The 23580-nt window shown below is 40.3% G+C and overlaps 3 protein-coding genes across 3 annotated transcripts in view; all 3 read right to left on the bottom strand.

Moving 5' to 3' along the window:
• LOC118218903 (protein NLRC3-like) overlaps positions 1 to 18011 on the bottom strand; it is a gene marked incomplete at its 3' end in the record, with an annotated part of 237255 nt that extends 219244 nt beyond the window's left edge. The window contains exon 1 of the mRNA XM_035401647.1: positions 17976 to 18011. The remainder of the gene's footprint in view (positions 1 to 17975) is intronic.
• LOC118219199 overlaps positions 1 to 23580 on the bottom strand; it is a 77173-nt gene that overhangs the window by 28085 nt on the left and 25508 nt on the right. The window lies entirely within an intron of this gene.
• Positions 9372 to 18127, bottom strand: LOC118218913 (NLR family CARD domain-containing protein 3-like). The gene is made up of 8 exons (XM_035401666.1): positions 17992 to 18127; positions 16275 to 16416; positions 15775 to 15885; positions 14883 to 14993; positions 13987 to 14053; positions 12952 to 13015; positions 10440 to 12369; positions 9372 to 10034 (listed from the first exon to the last, which is right to left on the bottom strand). The coding sequence occupies exons 2-8, from the start codon at positions 16331 to 16333 to the stop codon at positions 10022 to 10024; spliced, it is 2355 nt and encodes a 784-aa protein (XP_035257557.1). The 5' UTR covers positions 16334 to 16416; positions 17992 to 18127; the 3' UTR covers positions 9372 to 10021.

The raw sequence follows: 23580 nt of genomic DNA, 5'->3' as shown, positions 1-23580 counted from the left end.
GAGGTTATTGCCATTTCTTGTTTGTGCTGTGATTTAAATAAAGAGAAAACATTTATCTGCACCTTTAATCCTGTTTACAATCATTTACATAATGTGTTAAGAAATTACCAATGTGTATGGGAACTGACAAAAAAGGTAACACTTAAAATGTATTATTACGGCGCCAAAAGGCGCGGTGAAAGATTTTGGGTCTAACTAAATTATGTGCTGGTGCACCTAAATAAAAAAATTAGTCTGGAGCCCTGTAAATCAAAGGAAGTTATACTTATTTTATACAATACCTTTGTCAGACCACACTTACAGAATTGTGTGCAGTTGTGGGGACTGTACTACAAGAAAGATATAGAGGATCTGGAAAAGGTTGAAAGAAGGGAAACCAAATTGGTTCCTGGTATGAAAGATAAAAGTTTTGAGGAAAGACTTCAGATGCTTAACTTCTTCAAGTTTAGTAAAAGTAGACTCATGGTTATTTGATTGTGTCTTTTAAATTCATAAAGGGGATCAACAAAGTGAACTACAAGACATTCTTCAGGTTCAACTCTGTTAGTATGACGAGGGGGCATAAAAGCAAATTAGCAAAATGTAAATTCCGCACCGACATTAGGAAGTATTTTTTCACACAGAGAGTAGTCACTGTGTAGAATAGCTTGGCGCATGTCATGTAGTAGAGGAAGAAACTCTGGGGGTTGTCAAGACCGGGCTTGATACGATGCTGGATACAATCTAGTTTGTAGGTAAACCAAGCACTAGTGGTAGGTAGTAAAACGGTGAGCATGTCGGGCTGAATGGCCTATTCTCATCATTATGTTATGTTATGTCATTTTTGTTATGTTATGATCAACGTGAAACATATTACTGTACTGAAGTGGTCCATATTTTACAATGTCAATCATCCATTCAGCATTCAGTCATCACCTGTGACCTGATACTACAGACTCTACTGAAAACTTACATTCTGGTCAAGAACCACAAACCTGGCAACCTTAAGACTCATGAGGGTTTATCCTGCTTTTCTTTGTTGTGCTAAAGCAGTTAGAAGAGAGGGATGAGAACAATGTGGACAAAGAAAGAATGCTGGTGGACACAGGAGTAAACAGAGAGAAAGCACTTCATATATTTCATTGCACAGAGCCATAATCACTAATTCTATTTAGTTAAGGTCACACAGTACACAGCACTACTCACCCCAGTCTCTGTAGTTTACAGTTTGGACTCATCAGTGCAGCACAGAGCAGCTTCACTCCTGAATCTCCCAGGTTATTGTAGCTGAGGTCCAGTCTCTGTAGTTTACAGTTTGGACTCATCAGTCCAGCACAGAGCAGCTTCACTCCTGAATCTCCCAGGCTATTGTTGCTGAGGTCCAGATCTCTCAGGGGTGAGTTTGATGACTGGAGAGCAGAGGTCACAATTTCACAGGACTTCTCTGTGAGGTCACAGCTGTTCAGTCTGCAAAAGAGAGTTGATATATTATTGTATTTTTAAATAGCGCAGCATCCTGTAAAATCTGATATGTGCAATGAAACAGTGATCGTGTTGAGTGATGAAGAGTGATACTGAGGATCTGCAGATATCCACCCCACATTTGCTGCAGCTGTGCATCAGCTGAACTTACTGTAAGAGGCCCTCTGTGTCAGTTCTGTTCTTTCCTAACACAGCTAGGTCTATTACAGGATCCAGAAGAAACCAAGGGGAGATGACAGACCAGCAGGTTGAAGGAGCCATGTCTTTCCCCTTTAATTGTAGCTTTCCCAATTGCATACTTGCACAATTAATAAGAGCTTTTCTCCTCTTTCTGCCCTTGCATGTCCACTTCCCATGTGTCCTCAATAGGATGCTTAGCAGGGTGATCTACACTAGATCATTTAAACTTAATCCAGTTATGCAAAGCAAGTTTTATTTATCTTTGCCTCAGTGGTGTTTCTCCCATCTCATTAGTAATGCAATAACTGGAGTTGTTCTGAGTGCCCTAGAGCATATCCTCAAAGCTCTTGTCTGTTTAACATGTGATGCCAGGAAAGGAATTGGGCAGCTGTCCACCAGGGGGCAGCATCGGCCCTACAGACGGGTATAGCTGCAGCTGTGGCCCATTACCTAACCATGGGCTCTATGAGAGGCCTAGCTTCCAGGCCTAGGGGAGGGTGCTTTTAGATGGTGTTTGGGAGCGTGGCTATGGACAGTATGGTGGGTTGGTGCCAGTTTTGTTTGGAGCAGCTAAAGGTGCATATAATAACCCTGTGCTCTATATAGCAGTGAGGAGTCTCCTTGTGTTCCTGCTATATAATGACCCAGTGCTCTATATAGCAGTGAGGAGTCTCCTTGTGTTCCTGCTATATAATGACCCTGTGCTCTATATAGCAGTGAGGAGTCTCCTTGTTTTCCTGCTATATAATGACCCTGTGCTCTATATAGCAGTGAGGAGTCTCCTTGTGTTCCTGCTATATAATGACCCAGTGCTCTATATAGCAGTGAGGAGTCTCCTTGTGTTCCTGCTATATAATGACCCAGTGCTCTATATAGCAGTGAGGAGTCTCCTTGTGTTCCTGCTATATAATGACCCTGTGCTCTATATAGCAGTGAGGAGTCTCCTTGTGTTCCTGCTATATAATGACCCAGTGCTCTATATAGCAGTGAGGAGTCTCCTTGTGTTCCTGCTATATAATGACCCAGTGCTCTATATAGCAGTGAGGAGTCTCCTTGTGTTCCTGCTATATAATGACCCTGTGCTCTATACAGCACAGTAGTGGATTCTCCTTGTGTTCCTGTTATATAATGACCCTGCTCTCTATATATCACAGTAGTGGATTCTCCTTGTGTTCCTGCTATATAATGACCCTGTACTCTATATAGCAGTGAGGAGTCTCCTTGTGTTCCTGCTATATAATGACCCAGTGCTCTATTTAGCAGTGAGGAGTCTCCTTGTGTTCCTGCTATATAATGGCCCTGTGCTAGGAGTCTCCTTGTGTTTCTGCTATATAATGACCCTGTGCAGCAACCTCTACCCTCTGCCTAGCAAGATAAGTAAAGCCAACTTCTGTAGAATTTAAATGTTCTGAAATCCAGACTTTAGCTTTGGATTGGAACCACAGAAGAGTGACAAAACTAAGTGATGTAACATTGCACCTAAACAGCAGCTTGCATGTTGATCAGATTGACACTCTTCCCTAAGATGTACACACATACCCTATTGACCAATAGTTGATTTTACCAATAGTAATAATATCTGATTTTATGCTCAACATCTTCAGAAATGCCACAACCATGTAGCACACACAGGTGTGTAATGATGAAGGAGTACAACTCATCTTCACCACAAGGTCAGCATGAGAAAGAGAGTGGGGTATAAGTTAGAGCTGCCGCGGTATTGATTTATTTCCTTACCGCAAAAATTAGCAAAGCCATTCAAACCTCCGGCTATGATTTCATTTTTTACTTTCAAGTACATTTCTGGAATGGCTGTTTCCGAAAAATATGCTTCAGTCCTGCTTGTCGAAGGACTGAAGCATAGCTCGGAATGATGGCTTTCCTACAGTCCGGAAGGGCACCATCTCCACAACCAAACACTTTGTTACAGTTGTTGTAAGTGCTCGCCACTTGTTGCTGTCCCGGTTGTATTTAGTCACTCTGGCAAATGCCTCTGAGACTCCTAACTGACGTAGTGCCGAGCCGGTACCTCCCGAGGTAGATGGGGTGCCTTTCATTGCATCGTATAACGGACGGTGAGTGGTCCTAAGATGCGATGCTAGATTTGTCCTGTTTCCTCGCATGACGTTGATTTTCTTGTTGCAAATGCGGCACACTGCCTCATCCAAATTCTTTGGCTTTCCATCTTCATCGGGCTGAAAGCCAAAATGTTCCCAAACAGGAGAAGTAACGTTGGGTTTCGCTACAAGATCCATGTTTTTTATTCTAATTTGAAGCGAAAACTTTCCGTACAGTTTCCAACAGTTCCAAAGCACGTTCTGGGTGACACTTTCTCCAATCAGAACATTAACTGCGCAACTTGGTTCCTGGTATGAAAGATAAAAGTTTTGAGGAAAGACTTCAGATGCTTAACTTCTTCAAGCTTAGTAAAAGTAGACTCAGGGTTATTTGATTGAGTCTTTTAAATTCATAAAGGGGATCAACAGAGTGAACTACAAGAGATTCTTCAGGTTCAGCTCTGTTAGTATGACGAGGGGGCATAAAAGGAATTTAGCAAAAGGTAAATTCCGCACCGACGTTAGGAAGTATTTTTTCACACAGAGAGTAGTCACTGTGTAGAATAGCTTGGCGCATGTCATGTAGTAGAGGCAGAAACTCTGGGGGTTGTCAAGACCGGGCTTGATACGATGCTGGATACTATCTAGTTTGTAGGTAAACCTAGCACTAGTGGTAGGTAGTAAAACGGTGAGCATGTCGGGCTGAATGGCCTATTCTCGTCATTATGTTATGTTATGTTATTCTTGTTACGTTATGATCGACGTGAAACATATTACTCTACTGAAGTGGTCAATATTTTACAATGTCAATCATGCATTCAGCATTCAGTCATCACCTGTGACCTGATACTACAGACTCTACTGAAAACTTACATTCTGGTCAAGAACCACAAACCTGGCAACTCATGAGGGTTTATCCTGCTTTTCTTTGTTGTGCTAGAGCAGTTAGAAGAGAGGGATGAGAACAATGTGGACAAAGAAAGAATGCTGGTGGACATAGGAGTAAACAGAGAGAAAGCACTTTATATATTTCACTGCACAGAGCCATAATCACTAATTCTATTTAGTTAAGGTCACACAGTACACAGCACTACTCACCCCACTGTCTGTAGTTTACAGTTTGGACTCATCAGTCCAGCACAGAGCAGCATCACTCCTGAATCTCCCAGGTTATTGTAGCTGAGGTCCAGATCTCTCAGGGGTGAGTTTGATGACTGGAGAGCAGAGGCCACAATTTCACAGGACTTCTCTGTGAGGCCACAGCTGTTCAGTCTGCAAAAGAGAGTTGATATATTATTGTATGTTTAAATAGCGCAATATCCTGTAAAATCTGATATGTGCAATGTAACAGTAATCGCATTGAGTGATAAAGAGTGATATTGAGGATTTAAAGTTACTGATGCTCTGAGGAAAATGACTTTGCTACACTCTCCAACTGCAGCACTTTGGGCCTGAGAATTAGACGTCCTGTTGGACAGAACTCTGACAGTTCTACAGATGAAATTCTTACCCAAATGGCCCACTTTCTTCTGACATTTGGCACAGATACAACCAAAAGTAAAGATGCAAGAAATAACACACATCTTTCAGGGTGGATAGTCAGTTAGGCTCTGCTTTTTTCCTTTGGTGGTAACTGTTGAGAAACGTCCCACAGCATTGCAAGCCAATACACAGCAAAAGCCAGATTCACTTAGGAAACAGGAATGCAAAAAAAGTGATCTGTTCACATGTAACCAGTCTGTCTGTTTTGCTGAGGTTATATATAACCATGTAGTGCAGTCTGTCTGTTCTGCTGGTGTTACATATAACCAGGTAGTGAAACCAAAGCTATGTAGGAACTGTTAATGATGCCTTTGAGTTCATTTTGTTGGAATAGTGATACATTTGATGGTGCTGTCCAAGGAGACACCATTTAGCTTTTTCCAGGCTTTAGGAAACTTCAGAACCTTGTACAGGCCAGACTTTAGCCTGAGATAAGCCACAGAATTACCTCAAAAACAGGCACTTTAACAGTCCCCTGAGAAGACCTCACCCTGACACCCATTATATCCTACAATTCCTCTACCTTCCTGTTTTCGCTCTGTCTACAGGCACTATTGGATTCTGGGTCAGCCTACACCAGAATAAAGCAGAGACCAGGGTGGCACTACTGGCCTTGTAACATGGTGCATTTACTGCCTGACCTAATCCCACAATACAGTAACACAAACATTTCATTCATAACCACACTTGCCTCTCCCAAACCAAACCCAGCATTACATTAATCATAGTGTTGAAAATATCTCATCTTCATGAACAATATAAGAGGGGTACAGACTGAGCAGGCTCTCTCTGGTCATCTCCCACTCACAAATTATCTATGCATGGACTAGGGATAAAAGGGGGATTCTTCCCCCCTTTTGAAAAACATGGATTTGATTCAATCAACATTCGTCCTTAACTGACTGACATTTAAAAGGAGGGATTCTTTTTTCTACACAAACACAGTTCAAACTACTTCACCAAACTGAGTTAGATAAGAGTAAGTGTAACACTTGTGTTTACTTGTCCAAGTCAAAGTTAAGGACAAATGTTCGTTCAATAAAGACCATAGGGGTGTTTGTATGGCTAATCTGCAAAAAATCAGATCTTGTTATTCTACTAATAATGCGGCTGACCAAACTCAGCTAAAAACTCAGCTAAAAATTGGATTAATTAATATCAGATCACTAGCCCCTAAGGCAACTCTTGTAAATGAATTAATTACTGACCACCAAGTTGAAATCTTATGTGTAACTGAAACTTGGCTTACAACTGTATATTGTATTAAATGAATCCACCCCTCCTGGCTACAGCTATACTCACGTTCCCCGTCTGACGGGTCGTGGCGGTGGTGTTGCTGCTGTATATCATTTTAATCTTTTTGCTATTTTGTAACTTTTTTGAAGTGCTTGTTCTCAGTTTTGCACATCCAGACAAAAAAGCAGTCAGTTTTATCCTTTAAATTGTATACAGGCCACCAGGGCCATACAGTGGCTTTTTACTTGAGTTTGCTGATTTCTTTCCAGCCTGGTTGTTAATTCAGATAAAGTAGTAATTGTAGGGGACTTCAATATTCACATGGATAGTGAAGGTGATCCTCTCAGATCAGCACTCTTGTCTATCATTGAATCTATTGGCTTCGATCAACATATACATCAGTCCACACATTCTCATAACCATACTCTTGATCTGGTCTTAACTTATGATACAGAAATAGCAAATATAGCAGTCATGCCTAAAAACCCTGTGCTATCAGACCATTATTGAATTACTTTCCAACTTTCACAAGTCTGTCATGTGTCACCAGATCCTTCATTCTACCTTATCTGTAAGCTTTCCTCCAGGACTGCAAATGCTTTTATTAATGAGCTCCCAGGCTCATTTGTGTACTGTGGGGATTTTCTTGGCTCCCACCCAAACACATACAAAAATGCAAGCATTAGCTCAATTGATCAGCTGACAGACAACATAAATTGCGTACTTTCCAGAACCCTGGATACTCTCACACCTCTTAAGAAGAGGAAACTCCGCTATAAGAAATTAGCACCCTGGTACAATGACCATACTCCTGCTCTCAAACAAGCCAATGCCAACTAGAGCGCAAATGGCGTTCTACTAAATTGCAGGTATTCCTCCAGGACTGGAAAGACAGTCTACTAACTTATAAACATGCCCTCTCCACAGTACGTTCCTCATACTTCTCTACTTTAATAGATGACACTGTTGCCAGGCTGACCAAGAATCAAGTTGATCCATGTGCCTCAATATCATTTAGTAGTAATGACTTCATGAATTTCTTTGATGACAAAATTATAAAAATCAGGGGCAAGATTCAAAGTTCTCCTACCACCCCTCATATAGGGTCTGCCCTTCCATCCGCTCAACGCATGGATGCAGAATCTTCAGAAGAATCTTCAGAAAGACGGGCGGCCTATCTGAACTCTTTTGCTCCAATAGATCTCATGGAGTTTAATGCCAAAGTTAATTCCTCAAAATCTTCTACTTGTCTTCTAGACCCTATTCCTACGAAGCTTTTCAAGGAGCTATTACCAGTGATTGGAACACCAAAGTTACATATTGTCAATGTGTCTTTAGCATCTGGACACATACCACAGACTCTTAAACTTGCAGCCATCAAACCCCTTCTTAAGAAGCCAAACTTGGATGTGAATGACCTGTCTAACTACAGGCTTATCTCGAACCTCCCTTTCTTTCTAAAATACTAGAAAAGGCCATTTCAAAACAACTTGGTTCATTTTTTCACTCCAATCATATATTGGAAGTTTTTCAATCTGGTTTTAGACCCTCTCACAGCACTGAAACAGCCCTGGTCAAAGTACTCAATGACCTACTCTTCGTTTCTGACCATGGCTGCATCTCTGCACCTGTGCTTTTAGACTTAAGTGTAGTATTTGACACAGTTGATCACCTCATCCCTCTGGATAGACTTGAAAATCTTGCAGGCCTCCTTGGACAGGCACTCTCTTGGCTCAGGGTTGCATTTTATCACTTGAGAAACATCTCAAGAATTCGGAAAATACTGTCCTTACATGATGCAGAAAAGCTAGTTCAAGCTTTTGTTACTTCAAGATTAGATTACTGCAATGCTCTTTTGTCTGGATGTGCAAATTCCTCTCTGAAAGGGCTCCAGCTAATTCAAAATGCAGCAGCTCGTATTCTCACTAGAACAAGGAGATTCGAGCACATCAGCCCAGAGTTAGCATCGCTTCACTGGTTGCCAGTTAAATTCCGAATAGACTATAAGATACTACTTCTTACCTTTAAAGCCTCCTTACATGGGCTTGCCCCTTTGTACTTAAATGATTTACTTCTTCCTTATATTCCCTCACGAACGCTCTGTTCGCAGGGTGCAGGCCTCCTTGTTATTCCTAGAATATCTAAAAGTACTATAGGTGGTAGAGCCATCTCCTATCGTGCTCCCCTCCTGTGGAACAAGTTGCCTGCCCATGTTTGGGGCGCAGACACTATCACCTTATTTAAAGCTAGGTTCAAAACATATATTTTTAGTCTCTCATATTTGAGGGGCAGGAGTGGGTGGCGGGCATAGCTATAGAGTCTCTGGTAGGTTTTCTGGTAGCGGTTAGTGCTGTCACTGGATCATCATTGGTAGTGCTGTGTTAAGCTGAACCGGTCATGGTCTGGTGATGACTGTCTCAAGCCTGCCCTCATGGCTGCGCTGGCCCCTGCCTCCATTTCCCTTAGCTATGCTGCCATAGCCTTATTCTGCCGGGGTTTTCCTTATCGCACGTGGGCACCTCTGTTTCTTCTGCTCTGCTTGCTAATCTACCATTTGAATCCCCAAACAATATATTTTTTTCTCGTCTTCCTCAGTTCTGGGCACCTGCCCGGAGCTCTAGCCCAAGTTTGCTGAGCACCCCCCCTGGCCCAGAGCTCCAGCCCTAGACCAGCTGGGCACCCCGCCTCCTGCCACTGTGGATTTTCCATAACAAACTGGTGCCTGCCCGCGGCAGATGGGTTCCCCCTCTGAGTTCGGTTCTGCTCAAGGTTGCCACTGTTGCCCTAGGCTTACTCTTTGGGGGCCGGTTCTCTGTAAAGCTGCTTTGTGACAAAGCTCCTTTGTTAAAAGCGCTTTACAAATAAAATAAATTGAAATAAAGTTTCAAAACAATTGTTGGTCTGTAAAGCAAAACTGAGCCTTTGATCTTGTGCCATTTGCCTTGCTTCTCAGCCCTGCCTTGGTCTTTTTTGATCACAGTCTTGGATCTCTGGTCTTGATTCTTTAGCTGCTTATTTTACCATCCTGGGTCACAGTGGGACAGACAAGCTGTGGTTCTGCGGTACCTTTCATTCATTTTTTTCACAATTATATTATTTATTTTCCATGTCTGTCTAATTTTGTGTAAAGGAAGTGTAGCTTGTATTTTTTTATTTGATGGGGAATATGTTCATATTAATACTGTAACATACTATACCCTCTCTACATTTAAATCTGTGAGTTGTATGTTTGCACCATTATTGATCCATCACATTGGCTTGTCAAACAAGGAATTCATGATGTATTTAATAACTGGAATCTTTAATGATAATACGTAAATTAAATCTAATAAAATACATTTTACATGTTGGATAAGTGATGTGGTAGGGTGGGAGTGGTTTGGCGTTGGCTGCAGAGAGAGAGTGACAGGAGCAGCTCTCGGATCCAACGTCACAGCTGTCAGGTGGAGGTAATCCGCGCCGATAATTGCTAATTGTTGATTGCGCTGATTGCCTCTGATTGTTCAACAGTGAGCCTGGGGTTTTAAAAGCGGAGACCGGGAGCCTTAAAGAAGGAAGCTGCCGACGGAGAGAGAACCTGCATCGGTTTTTACGCAAACAACGTATGTTCATTATATAAAAAGGACAACGGAAAGAAAAACCATGTCGGCTGTAAATATACGAAAAGCCAGATCGTCTGAAATAGAAAAAAGCACGTACGTGCGGAAAGAACTTGTGGTTTCCCGTGTTTCTGTGTGTTGGAAGTTCAGAGGGGTGGCACTCATCTTGCCACAAGTGAGTTTTTACATTTGATTCTACTTCTGTATTCATTAAATGAGGGCACAATCTGTTAAAATAGCTTGACTCAAAAATCATAATTCTCACTTGCCTGACAATTCTATTGTATTCTATGTTCACTTTAACTATGAAGTGTTTATAAAAACATGCTGTCATTATCTACTTTAATTATTACACCATACTCACATGGCCTTCCTGCAGTTCCTGACTACTGGTAGCAGTCTCTGATAACCTGCTGCTGATGTGTTGTAGGTCTTCAAGTCAAACTCATCCAGGACCTCCTCTGTCATCAGTAATATAAAGGCCAGGGCTGAACATTGCTGTGGATTCAGCTTTTGATTAGAGAGTTTTCCTGATCTCTGGAACTTCTTCATTTGCTCCACTAGAGTGTTTTTATTCAGTTCATTCAGACAGTGGAGCAGATTGATGGTCCTTTCTGCTGAAGATTCTTCTTTGATCTTCTCCTTAATGTACTGGACTGTTTCCCTAATGCTATTTGAACTGCTCTCTGTCTGTGAGTCTGGCACTGGTGATCTGCTTCCTGTCTGTGGGTCTGGTACAGATGATCTGCCTCCTGTCTGTGTCTGAGGCTCTGGTACAGGTGATCTGCTTCCTGTCTGTGTCTGAGGGTCTGGTACAGGTGATCTGCCTCCTGTTTGCATCAGCAGTGTTCCTAAGAGAGTCTGAATGGAGTCAAGAGAGAGGCCTAGAAGGAATCTGAGGAAAAGGTCCAGGTGTCCGTTCTTACTCGCTAAGGCCTGATCCACTGCACTCCTGTGTAACTCAGACAGCTGCACTCCGTCACTGCGAGGTTTTGATTCTTCTGCTCTGAGTACATTTCTGTTCTCATTCACACATGAATGAAACACAAACAAGGCAGCCAGATACTCCTGAATGCTCAGATGCACAAAGCAGTAGACCTTCTCCTCACCCAACCCACACTCCTCTTTAAAGATCTCTGTGCACACCCCAGAGTACACTGAAGCTTCACTGACATCAATGCCACTCTCTCTCAGGTCCTCTTTATAGAATATCAGATTGCCCTTTTCCAGCTGTAGAAAAGCCAGCTGCCCCAGTTTCAGGATGATTTCTCCATCTGACTCAGAGATTTTCGGGTTTGTCACACCATTGCCATGATACTTCTCATTCTTCACATTAGTCTGAATGAGCAGGAAGTGTGTGTACATTTCAGTCAGAGTTTTGGGCAGATCTCCACTCTCTTTACCCAACATTGTCTCCAGTACAGTGGCAGAAATCCAGCAGAAGACTGGTATGTGACACATGATGTGCAGACTCCTAGATGACTTTACGTGTGAGATAATTCTCCTGGCCTTTTTCTCATCTCTGATTCTCTTCCTAAAGTATTCCTCCTTCTGTGGGTCATTGAACCCTCGTACCTCTGTCACCTGGTGGACGCACTGAGGAGGGATCTGATTGGCTGCTGCTGGTCGGGAGGTGATCCAGAGGAGAGCAGAGGGAAGCAGATTCCCCAGAATGAGGTTGGTCAGCAGCACATCCACTGATGATGACTCTGTTATATCACAGCAGATCTTATTGCTTTGGAAATCTAGAGGAAGTCGACACTCATCCAGACCATCAAAGATAAACACAATTTTCACTTTATCGCCTTCAATACTCTTGATCTCTTTCAGTTGTGGAAAGTAGTGCTGCAGAAGCTGCATCAGACTGAATTTCCTCTCCTTTTTCAGATTCAGATCTCGGAAAGGAAGAGTGAAGATGAAATCAATGTCCTGATTGGCTTTTCCTTCTGCCCAGTCCAGAATGAACTTTTGCACAGAGACGGTTTTCCCAATGCCAGCGATGCCCTTTGTAAGCACAGTTCTGATGGGTCTCTCTTGTCCAGGTAAAGGCTTAAAGATGCCATTGCAGAGAATTGCAGTCTCCTGTGTGGTGTTTCTCTTGGATGCTGTCTCAATCTGTCTGACCTCGTGTTCATCATTGATCCCCCCATGTCCCCCCTTGATGATGTAGAGCTCTGTATAGATCTCATTGAGGAGGGTTGGGTGGCCCTGCTTTGCTAAACCTTCAAATATGCATTCAAACTTCTTCTTCAGAGCAGTTTTCAGCACCTTCTGGGCTCTTTCTATGGATTTATCTGAGGAGACAAAATATGAGAAGCAATGTTTAAAATCACAGAACAGACAATAAAAAATACATATGCAGTCCATTGTCACAATGGTATACACACCTCTTAAGGTGTTACACACTTCTCACAGTGTGTTCTACACACAAAATGAAAACATATCAAACAATGAAAAAGGATTCAATTCCTTTATCACATTCAATTTCTTAATTTTTCATAGTATGATGTGGTAAATATGGTCTTCATGGGTCATGTAGTAATTTAATCATCTTATAATTTTTATGCTCAGTGCTCATTAATCCTGGATAAAAACTCAGACCAGATTTGAATCTCTTTCAGGGACATTTAATCTCATGTGCATTTGCTTGCCCCATAATCACTTCTGGATGCAATATTTTAATTTAAACACCTTTGTGCACATGTAGTGTGTGATGTTTTCCATATGCAAGACTGTTGATGTAAAACACTATTATGAAAGTGTAGATCCTATAAATCAATAAAACATTACAAAACATTGTACTCTGTTATATTTGATTGCTAAGCTCATTTGAGCATTCAAATGGACACACAGTAGCAATGAGTTAAAACTCTTACTGTGCTGCTCATCTCTCTCCAGTGAGTCAGCGAGATCCTTCTGCTTCACAGGGCTGCTGGTCAGCTGTGTTAGTGTGAAATAAACACATGAAGAGGTGTGCTGTATCAGTGTGAAATAAACACATGAAGAGGTGTGCTGTATCAGTGTGAAATAAACACATGAAGAGGTGTGCTGTATCAGTGTGAAATAAACACATGAAGAGGTGTGCTGTATCAGTGTGAAATAAACACATGAAGAGGTGTACTGTATCAGTGTAAAATAAACACATGAAGAGGTGTGCTGTATCAGTGTGAAATAAACACATGAAGAGGAGTGCTGTATCAGTGTGAAATAAACACATGAAGAGGTGTGCTGTATCACTGTGTGAAATAAACACATGAAGTGGTGTGCTGTATCTGAGCCATTGAAACAATCAGATTCTTGCAATATGTCTCATGTTTTCTCTTATAGGAAGGCCAGAACTGGGACAGATACTTTTAAACAGAATACATGCAGAAGGTCCAAAGCCTCAAGTTTGAAGTGCACCTTTTATCCCTGATTAATGCACAGTAAAATGTCCAGTTAATGTCCAGTGTTAATTCAACTCTTAACAGGTAACATTTGGTCCCACATTGCAGAGTGGGATGAAACATTATCTGTTAAAAGAGATGAGAGTTGAATTAACACTGGACATTTTATTGTGTGGTTTTGTAGAGACACTACTTGTGATAAATCAAGAGTTCCCATAGAATAAATCAGTTTCTCAGTGCAATACATTTGGAGAATTCTGACTATAAACTGCATGCTTCAAACACTTTGTTTGGAGTCTTACTCTCCCATTGTGTTTGGGTCCTAAAAAAGAATTTGCATCTTTCTGTGAGCCCAAGAGGGCCAGGTACAAAATTTAAAAACCTGATTACATATTCAATCTTATCAATTAAAGGCTACTAATTCATTATTTGTCATGCGATCATATAAAAAAAAAGGAAATGCAGTGTACAGTACAAGACAATCACACAAGCAAATATTAAAATAGAAAAAAATATAAATAATACCTGTTTTGAGAAGAGTTTCTCTGAACTCCTCTCTACAAGACGGTTGGACGCCGGTGAGCAGTGGATCCTGTGAACAAATCATGAGACAAAGTTTACTGTTAAATTCATCTTCTTACTGCAGCTCTAACTCACAGCACATGAAGACAGAGCTTCTAGTTAAACTCATCTTCTTACTGCAGCTCAAACTCACTGCAAATTTAGACAGAGCTTCCAGTTAAACTCATCCTCTTACTGAAGCTCTAACATAGAGCACATGGAGACAGAACTTCCAGTTAAACTCATCTTCTTAGTGCAGCTCTAACTCGCAGCACAAGGAGACAGAGCTTCCAGTTAAACTCATCCTCTTACTGCAGCTCTAACTCATAGCACATGGAGACAGAGCGTCCAGTTAAACTCATCCTCTTACTGCAGCTCTAACTCACAGCACATGGAGACAGAGCTTCCAGTTAAACTCATCTTCTTAGTGCAGCTCTAACTCACAGCACAAGGAGACACCGTTTCCAGTTAAACTCATCCTCTTACTGCAGCTCTAACTCACACCACATGGAGACAGAGCTTCCAGTTAAACTCATCCTCTTGCTGCAGGTCTAACTCACAGCACAAGGAGACAGAGCTTCCAGTTAAACTCATCCACTTGCTGCAGGTCAAACTCACAGCACATGGAGACAGAGCGTCCAGTTAAACTCAACCTCTTACTGCAGCTCTAACTCACAGCAAATTTAGACAGAGCTTTCAGTTAAACTTATCCTCTTACTGCAGCTCTAACATGGAGACAGAGCTTCCAGTTAAACTCATCCTCTTACTGAAGCGCTAACTCACACCACATGGAGACAGAGCTTCCAGTTAAACTCATCCTTTTGCTGCAGATCTAATGCAATATGAACGCGTTTCATTACCTTTGATCACCTGTGAACTCTGCACCAAACTTGATTGGAGGATCCATTGAACGGTCACTCTTCATAGACAGACAGCTGGGTACCGGTGACCCAGCCCTATCTACCTGGACCCTGTGAACAATACACGGAGACAGAGCTTCCAGTTAAACTCATCCTCTTACTGCAGCTCTAACTCACAGGACATGGAGACAGAGCTTCCAGTTAAACTCATCCTCTTACTGCAGCTCTAACTCACAGCACATGGAGACAGAGCTTCCAGTTAAACTCATCCTCTTACTGCAGCTCTAACTCACAGCACATGGAGACAGAGCTTCCAGTTAAACTCATCCTCTTACTGGAGCTCTAACATAGAGCACAAGGAGACACCGCTTCCAGTTAAACTCATCCTCTTACTGCAGCTCTAACTCACAGCACAAGGAGACACAGTTTCCAGTTAAACTCATCCTTTTGCTGCAGCTCTAACTCACACCACATGGAGACAGAGCTTTCAGTTAAACTCATCCTCTTACTGCAGCTCTAACTCACAGCACATGGAGACAGAGCTTCCAGTTAAACTCATCCTCTTACTGGAGCTCTAGCATAGAGCACATGGAGACAGAATTTACAGTTAAACTCAACCTCTTACTGCAGCTCTAACTCACAGCACATGGAGACAGAGCTTCCAGTTAAACTCATCCTCTTACTGCAGCTCTAACTCACAGCACATGGAGACAGAGCTTCCAGTTAAACTCATCCTTTTACTGCAGTTCTAACTCATAGAACATGGAGACAGAACTTCCAGTTAAACTCATCGTCTTACTGCAGCTCTAACTCACAGCACATGGAGACAGAGCTTCCAGTTAAACTCATCCTTTTGCTGCAGATCTAATGCAATATGAACGCGTTTCATTACCTTTGATCACCTGTGAACTCTGCACCAAACTTGATTGGAGGATCCATTGAACGGTCACTCTTCATAGACAGACAGCTGGGTACCGGTGACCCAGCCCTATCTACCTGGACCCTGTGAACAATACATGGAGACAGAGCTTCCAGTTAAACTCATCCTCTTACTGGAGCTCTAACATAGAGCACATGGAGACAGAACTTCCAGTTAAACTCATCTTCTTCATGCAGCTCTAACTCACAGCACAGGGAGACACAGTTTCCAGTTAAACTCATCCTCTTACTGCAGCTCTAACTCACAGCACATGGAGACAGAGCTTCCAGTTAAACTCATCCTCTTGCTGCAGGTCTAACTCACAGCACAAGGAGACAGAGCTTCCAGTTAAACTCATCCTCTTACTGCAGCTCTAACTCACAGCACATGGAGACAGAGCTTCCAGTTAAACTCATCCTCTTACTGCAGCTCTAACTCACAGCACATTAACTCTCTGATTCATGCATTTTTACCTCTTTCTCGCAAGGCCGTGGGTTCCATCGTCAGTCTCGGTCTCCTCTGAGTAACTCATTTTTGAAACAGCGCCCCCTGTTTCAGGAAACCTGAACACACCAGATCAGATTCACAAGTGGGTTCTGACCCAAATTGGCAGACCTGTAAATACACACAAGAAGAACACGATAACGCACAGACATAATAATACACACAGACACACACATACATCAAATCTCATAGAACGGACAGGGACAAATATGGAATTTAACTGAGCCATAAACTTTTACAGTAATACAATTCCCTCCAAAATATTCTGCACCCATGATAACAATTACTAAGACCGTTCAATATAAGGATTACCAGTGCTGAGGTATATTTTCATTGTCCAACATATGGAATATATTTAATGATATAATGGAAACTACCAAAATGACACATTTCTCACATTTCTTTACAAAAATTGTGCATCACAATTATTGGCACCCCTGTATTTGGTACTGTGTGCACCCTCCCCTCGCAGGGATAATGGCACTGAGTCTTTTTACATAACGTCTCATAAGACCAGAGAACACATTGGGAGGGATCTTAGACTCTTCCTCCACACACAATCTTTCCAGATCCTGATGTCTTTGTTGATCCGTGCTTATGGGCCGTGCTGTTCTATTGATTCACAGGTTTTCAGGGAGTTTCAGCAGTCTTTAGACTGTTGTAGCCATTGCACAGTGATGCTTCTGCATCATTAACCTTTTTATTTGTGGATTTTAACGTGAATTTGGGGTCATTGTCTTGCTGAAAGATCCACTAGTTTCAGTCTGCTGGCAGAGGTAGTCAGGTTTAGGGCTAAATTGTCCTGGTACTTGGGTAGAGTTCATGATGCTGCTTTCCTTAAGGGCCCTAGGACCAGTGTGAGCAAAGTAGCCCCATAACATTAAAACTGAGGAAATATTGGGTAGCATTGCTTTGGAATACATCTTATTTCATTTCGGTGAGGAAAGATAGCTTATATTGTTTGTAGTATCGTAACTTGGCGTCATTTGGATATCAATACTTTTAATGGCAGGCCTGGATTTTGGCAGTCTGAATGAATGAGTTATAGACGGTGTATGTCTTGTATGTGTGAGTAACTTGGCATTTTTGTACGTTGAAAACGTGTTTTTTTATGAGATCATATGTACCGTTATCTGTGTTGTCTATTTTACCTGCTATGGACCTCTTTTTAAGATGAGTCTTGAATAAAGTTGAAATGAAATGAAATATAGAGTAATCTCTGCCTAATATAATCATTCCACTGTATATTTTGCCTCAATATTTCAAACCAATTAATGTGATTTAGTAATGGGAATGATTTCCTATGAAACATAAAAGAATAAGTAACAACCTCTTAATTGTTTGATTAAAAACAAAATCCGGGGTTATACTGCAGCGTCAAAATGTCAACAACAAGCGACAAGTCCTGTGACCTCCGACTCGCTGGGCTACCTCCTCACGAGGTAGAATTGGTCATGGAATATCAAAAATAGGCTACTGAAGTAAACTTTCTTAAAGGCTATTTCAATATTACTTTCTGGTCTAAATGGTATGTTCGGACTCCGTGTGAGCTCTTAGCTTATCAGGCTACGCATTAAACACACCATTTTATTGCCATTGTCAGTTTTTCTGAATTACGCTGGTTATGCGATTATACTTGCAGATTCCCATTCCTCGTCGCAGCCCTTTACCTTCAGCTTCTCTTACCTCAGTTCCACTCCACAACAGACGGTTTACTCCGTTTTTAATATTTAATTTAATTCCTTCTTTCCTGGGGATTCTTTCTCCTCAGTTTTTAAAATGGCCGTTAAGTTTCAGTTTCTCTTTTGGACCGCATTTCCTTACTTACTGGCTCAACTGAATGTTCGATGGGCGGAGTTCTTTATATTTATACTATTTCTTAGCTGAAGCAGTCACGGTATTTAATAAGTTATGCAGAAGAAACAAATATTTCATCCATGTAGATCCAAATTTTAGCACATATTAAGTAAATAAATCATTTAACACTCCACCAGCCTCCCTGCTATAGTCACTGACCCTTTAACATCCTGAGTGATGGCCCTATGTAACACGCTAATGTGTGAGGTAAGTGATTTTTGTTATTTCCTATTACAAAATAAAAAATAACAAGCATGTGCTTTTGTTTATAAGTTTGTGTAATTTTTGGTATTTTGTCTGTACGTCTTGTGCCTTCCCCAATCAACTGTTTCTTTTTCTCTCTCTCTCACTTTTTTTTTTGTTGACAATTTTTAAAGTTAGGCTATTTGCCCTTTGTATACTCATCAAATGTGTTTGTGAATTATTTAAATAAAATAATTTTTAAAAAACTAATGAGAGCTGACTTTCCATGATACCTGCTCTAACCAGTTCCACTTCATTTTATTCAAAATGAATCAAAATGTATCAAATAAGCGTCATGGAAAATGTGGCTGGGGTTTGAACATGCAATACATAGGCAAATTTCATTCAATTAAATCCCAACTGCTTTCTGATACCATAACAGATATCATGCTCTGCTGCCTCCCCTGGACATGTTGTCTCAATGATATAGGGGTGCTTTGAAAACCTTGGATCCTCCACTCTTCAGATATGGTGTCACTTATATCAAATAAGCGTCATAGAAAATGTGGCTGGGGTTTGAACATGCAGTACATAGGCAAATTTCATTCAATTAAATCCTTTTAAGATGAATGAATTCATCTTCATCCACAAAATCCAGGTAGGGATATGCCTAATAATATATCACCAGAGGTGATATCTAGTTTTAATTAGAAGTGGAAGATGGTTAAATGACCAATTTATTGATTAATCCTTGGACCTCCTGAAAAAAAACTTAAAAGAGAATTATGTATGCATGGTCCCTTCAACCTTTGTCAGCCAGAATTTGAATTGTTTATTTTGGGAAAATATAGAGGTTCTCCCAAACATTTCCAAAAGTCATAGAAACTGGTGGTGCTTTGAAAACATTATAATTCCTTTAAATATCAGATCTACTCATTGGGCTGTGATAATCATTGAAATGCAAAACATAAAAGACAAAGAAAATAATATTACCCTAAAAGTGAAAATTCTTGATTCATTAAAAACATATGAAAATGATATAATTACTGTGATTTTCTCTCTTCCAAAGTATTTGGTTTTAGAATATTTGGCATTATTTGGCACAGTTGTGAAGTTATCACTAAATTATGAATTCTCCCACAACTGCCCACATTTTCACAAGCAACTAGATGCAAGTAGCTGTGGATTGTATGTGTGCTTTTTCACAAAATGTTTTTGTTTGGTCAGAATATTAACAAATTTTTCAACACAGATATGAGGACATATCTGCACTATGAATTAAGCCAACAAGTTTTTCTTTTGTAAGTCACACAAAAAATGTCACTACAAAAATTCTGTTCACTGATTATTGTTATTGCTTAATGTGAAGGCCAGTTGTACTTTACATCCTGCTACAAGCCCAGGTGTCCAATACTGGCTGTTTCCTGCTATGAAATGTACCATGACTAATGACTATGTGTGTCATATTCTGAATTCATAATGAGATTTTAATTCATTCAAGACTGCTGTATGTGCACTTGTTAAACTGTATGCATTCAACAGTACTAGCAGAAGATAGGAATACACTATTTGCCGAGAAATTGCATGTTTAAACCCCAGCAACATCTTCTACGACGCTTATTTGATAAGTGACACCATATCTGAAGAGTGGAGGGTCCAAGGTTTTCAAAATACCTCCATATCATTGAGACAACATGTCCAGGGGAGGCAGCAGAGCATGATATCTGTTATGGTATCAGAAAGCAATTGGGATTTAATTGAATGAAATTCGCCTATACCCTGCATGTTCAAACCCCAGCCACATTTTCTATGACGCTTATTTGATATAAATGACACCATATCTGAAGAGTGGAGGGTCCAAGGTTTTCAAAAAACCCCCATATCATTGAGACATGTCCAGGGGAGGCAGCAGAGCATGATATATGTTATGCTATCAGAGCTATCAGAAAGCAATTGGGACTTGATTGAATTAAATTTGCCTATGTACTGCATGTTAAAACCCCAGCCACATTTTCTATGATGCTTATTTGATATAAATGACACCATATCTGAAGAGTGGAGGGTCCAAGGTTTTCAAAACACCCCCATATCATTGAGACAACATGTCCAGGGGAGGTAGCAGAGCATGATATATCATATGCTATCAGAAAGCAGTTGGGATTTAACTGAAAGAAATTTGCCTATGTACTGCATGCTTATACCCCAGCCATGATATACTGTGTGTGATATTTTCACCTTTACAAACGTGTTAATACTGTCCTATTCTCCTTGCCATACTAGCGCAATATCCAGCCACATTTTCATATTTATTTGTTTTAAGTTGCATAGTTGATGTTACAAGGTATCACAGAATGTTACAAATTACTCTAATTCTTCCCTTACCATTCAGTTAAACTCATGTACTGATGTAATGTTGTATTAGATATTGCAATAATAATTAAAAGTAACGGGTGTATTTCATCTATAATTCTCCATTAAAAATTTTGCATTTTCATTGTTAAAACTGTAGGGGAAAAAATAGAAAAAAGGAAGACATATTTGTTTATAATTAATGTTAGTGTGGTTCTAACTGAAAATGAATAGTATTACATATCTATGTTAAAAATCGAAGTTGTTTTAATATTGTATGAATATAAAACGAATAGGTCATATTTTAGGACAACTACAGTTCGATTTTTCCTTAATTAATTTCATTTTGCTGAACGTAATAGTGGTTTTATCGTCAGACTTTTATTTTAAAATTTTCAGACCCGCGCGAAAGTCCTTACTGACGCTAGCATCAAACTGCTGTCAAACTATGAGTAAGATGATAATATAGCATATGTGCCATTGTCTGTATTGTCTATTTTACCTGCTATTGCTATGGACCTCTTTTTAAGATAAGTCTTGAATAAAGTTGTAATGAAAGCTCTTAGCTTATCAGGCTGCGCATTAAACACACCATTTTATTGCCAGTTGTCAGTTTTTCTGAATTACGCGGGTTAATGCGATTATAGCCTACCTGAAGATTCTTATTCCTCCCCGCTCCCCTTTACCTTCAGCTTGTCTTACCTCAGTTCCACTCCACAACAGGCTGTTCACTCCGTTTTTTTTACATTTATTTTGATTCCTTCTTTTCTAGGGATTCTTTCTCTTCCGTTTTTAAAATGGCCGTTAAGTTTCAGTTTCTCTTTTGGATCGCATTTCCTTACTTAGGTTTACTGGCTCAACTGAGTGTTCGATGGGCGGAGTTTTATATATTTTGTACTGTTTATTACCTGCACCAGTCACTGTATTGAATAAGTCATGCAGAAGAAACAAATATTTAATCCATGTAGATCTTTGCCAAATTTTAGCACATACATATATCAGGCCTATTCAACAACTCGTGAATTATATTGATGTTGGGATTTAACGTCTCCTTCCAGCACGTTCTTGTTATCTTAGCAGATTCCTGGCACACTTAAGTGTTTTTGGGACCAGGACTTTGTTTCACGGTCTTTGTCTAAACTATTTAGCCAATCTAATATGCAGTAAAGTCATGTTTGGTGTTGTTGGAGAGCTAATATCATGAGCAGTTAGATGGTCTCATTCTATGTTGAGAATGTTGTCATTCAAAGTTTATGTTTCACATGAAAGTGAAACACCCATCACGGAAATTTAGCTATTCAGCTGTTACACCTGAAATTGTGAAAATGGCGACACTATGTTTGAACAATTGTCTGCATCCAGTGCTTTGGGTGCTGTTTGGAATAAAATTATTCTTATTCTTATTCTTATTATTCACAAATATGATTTTTACATTGTAAAATAAATGGTACTATTGTGCTTAAGTTTATGCAACCCACAGCCATACGGTACATTAATTGGGAAAATGTCTGGATAGTTTTGTAAGATTAAAAAATGTTTTAATAGGCCACAATATTTGCCATTATTATATGTATTTATTTATTCACTGCCCCACCCCTTTTTTATATGAAAAGTATTGATGTCAAAAAACTTTTAAAGGCCTAGATTTTGCTAGTTTTAATTACAGACTTATAGACAGTGCTTTGTGTGGGTGAGTATCTTGGCATTTTTGTACGTTGAAAATGTGTTTTTTGTCATAGTTCTGTGTTTCTGTCTGTTTTTCCCTGTTGGGCCGCCAGATGGCGGCACTTCTGTTTTGTGTCCTGCTCGTTCCCCTGTTGGTTAATTGTATTATTGCTTTCAATTATTTTATTATTGTCTCGTTATTTAATCATCGTCCCCACCTGCCTCTCGTTTTCCCTTCCCTCTGGTTTGATTGTTCTTTGAGTTCACCTGTGTCTTGTTACCCCTGTCTATTTAAGTTCTTTGTCCCCTTGACTCGGGTGCTGGTTCCTTGTGTTTGTTTCCGACTTGTGCTTGTTCCGAACCTGGATGTATCTTCTTGTGTTTCTTTTATGTGTTTGCCTGTGTGTTCCACATACCTTTACCCTTCCTGCCTCTGTTCTGTTCTGTTTTTTTATTCTTAAGAATTTTTTGAGTTTGTTGTTTTGCCCCTCGTGGCCTTATCTGTTCCCTGTTTGTGTTTGCCTTTTTTTGTTGTAGTAAAGTCCTTATTTGTATCTATCCTTTTGAGTTTTGTGTGTTTTTCACTCTGCACCTGGGTCCTAACCCCCCTGAACCTTGACATTTTTGTTGAGATTTCATTATGTACTGTGTTTTCTATGAGTAACTGATAATAATAATAATACATAACGTATGTACCATAATGAAATATGGAGAGAGACATATATACATACATATGTATACACATACACCTAGGCTAAAGATATTCAAACTAAGTCTTTTATAACTCTGCACATTTCATGTTGCCAAACATTTAGTTTGGCAAGTCAATTAAGCCATCTGCTTTGTTCACATCAGAGGTAATTTTAAAACAATCGATTACAGACATACTTATTTCAGCTTTAATTCACTATATCAGAATTCCAGTGGGTCAAAGGTTTACATACACCTAGTTTAGTGTGTCTTTAAACAGTCTGGAAGATTCCAGAAATTGATGCAATTACTTTTTAGAAGCTTCTGATTGGCCAGTTGTCATAATTAGGAGTTAACTGGGAGTTAATTGGCACATGTGGCTGTATTTAAGGGCCTACTTTTAGAGCCACTGCCTTTTTGCCCATGATACGATGGGAAAATCCAAGCAACTCTGCCAAGAAATTGTGGACCTCTACAAGTCTGGTTCCTCCTCAGGAGCAATTTCCAAACAACTGAAGGTAACACGAACAT

The sequence above is a fragment of the Anguilla anguilla genome, chromosome 19 (genome assembly GCF_013347855.1).
Source record: "Anguilla anguilla isolate fAngAng1 chromosome 19, fAngAng1.pri, whole genome shotgun sequence".
Taxonomy (NCBI): domain Eukaryota; kingdom Metazoa; phylum Chordata; class Actinopteri; order Anguilliformes; family Anguillidae; genus Anguilla; species Anguilla anguilla.
This window is presented reverse-complemented; position numbering and strand designations above follow the sequence as displayed.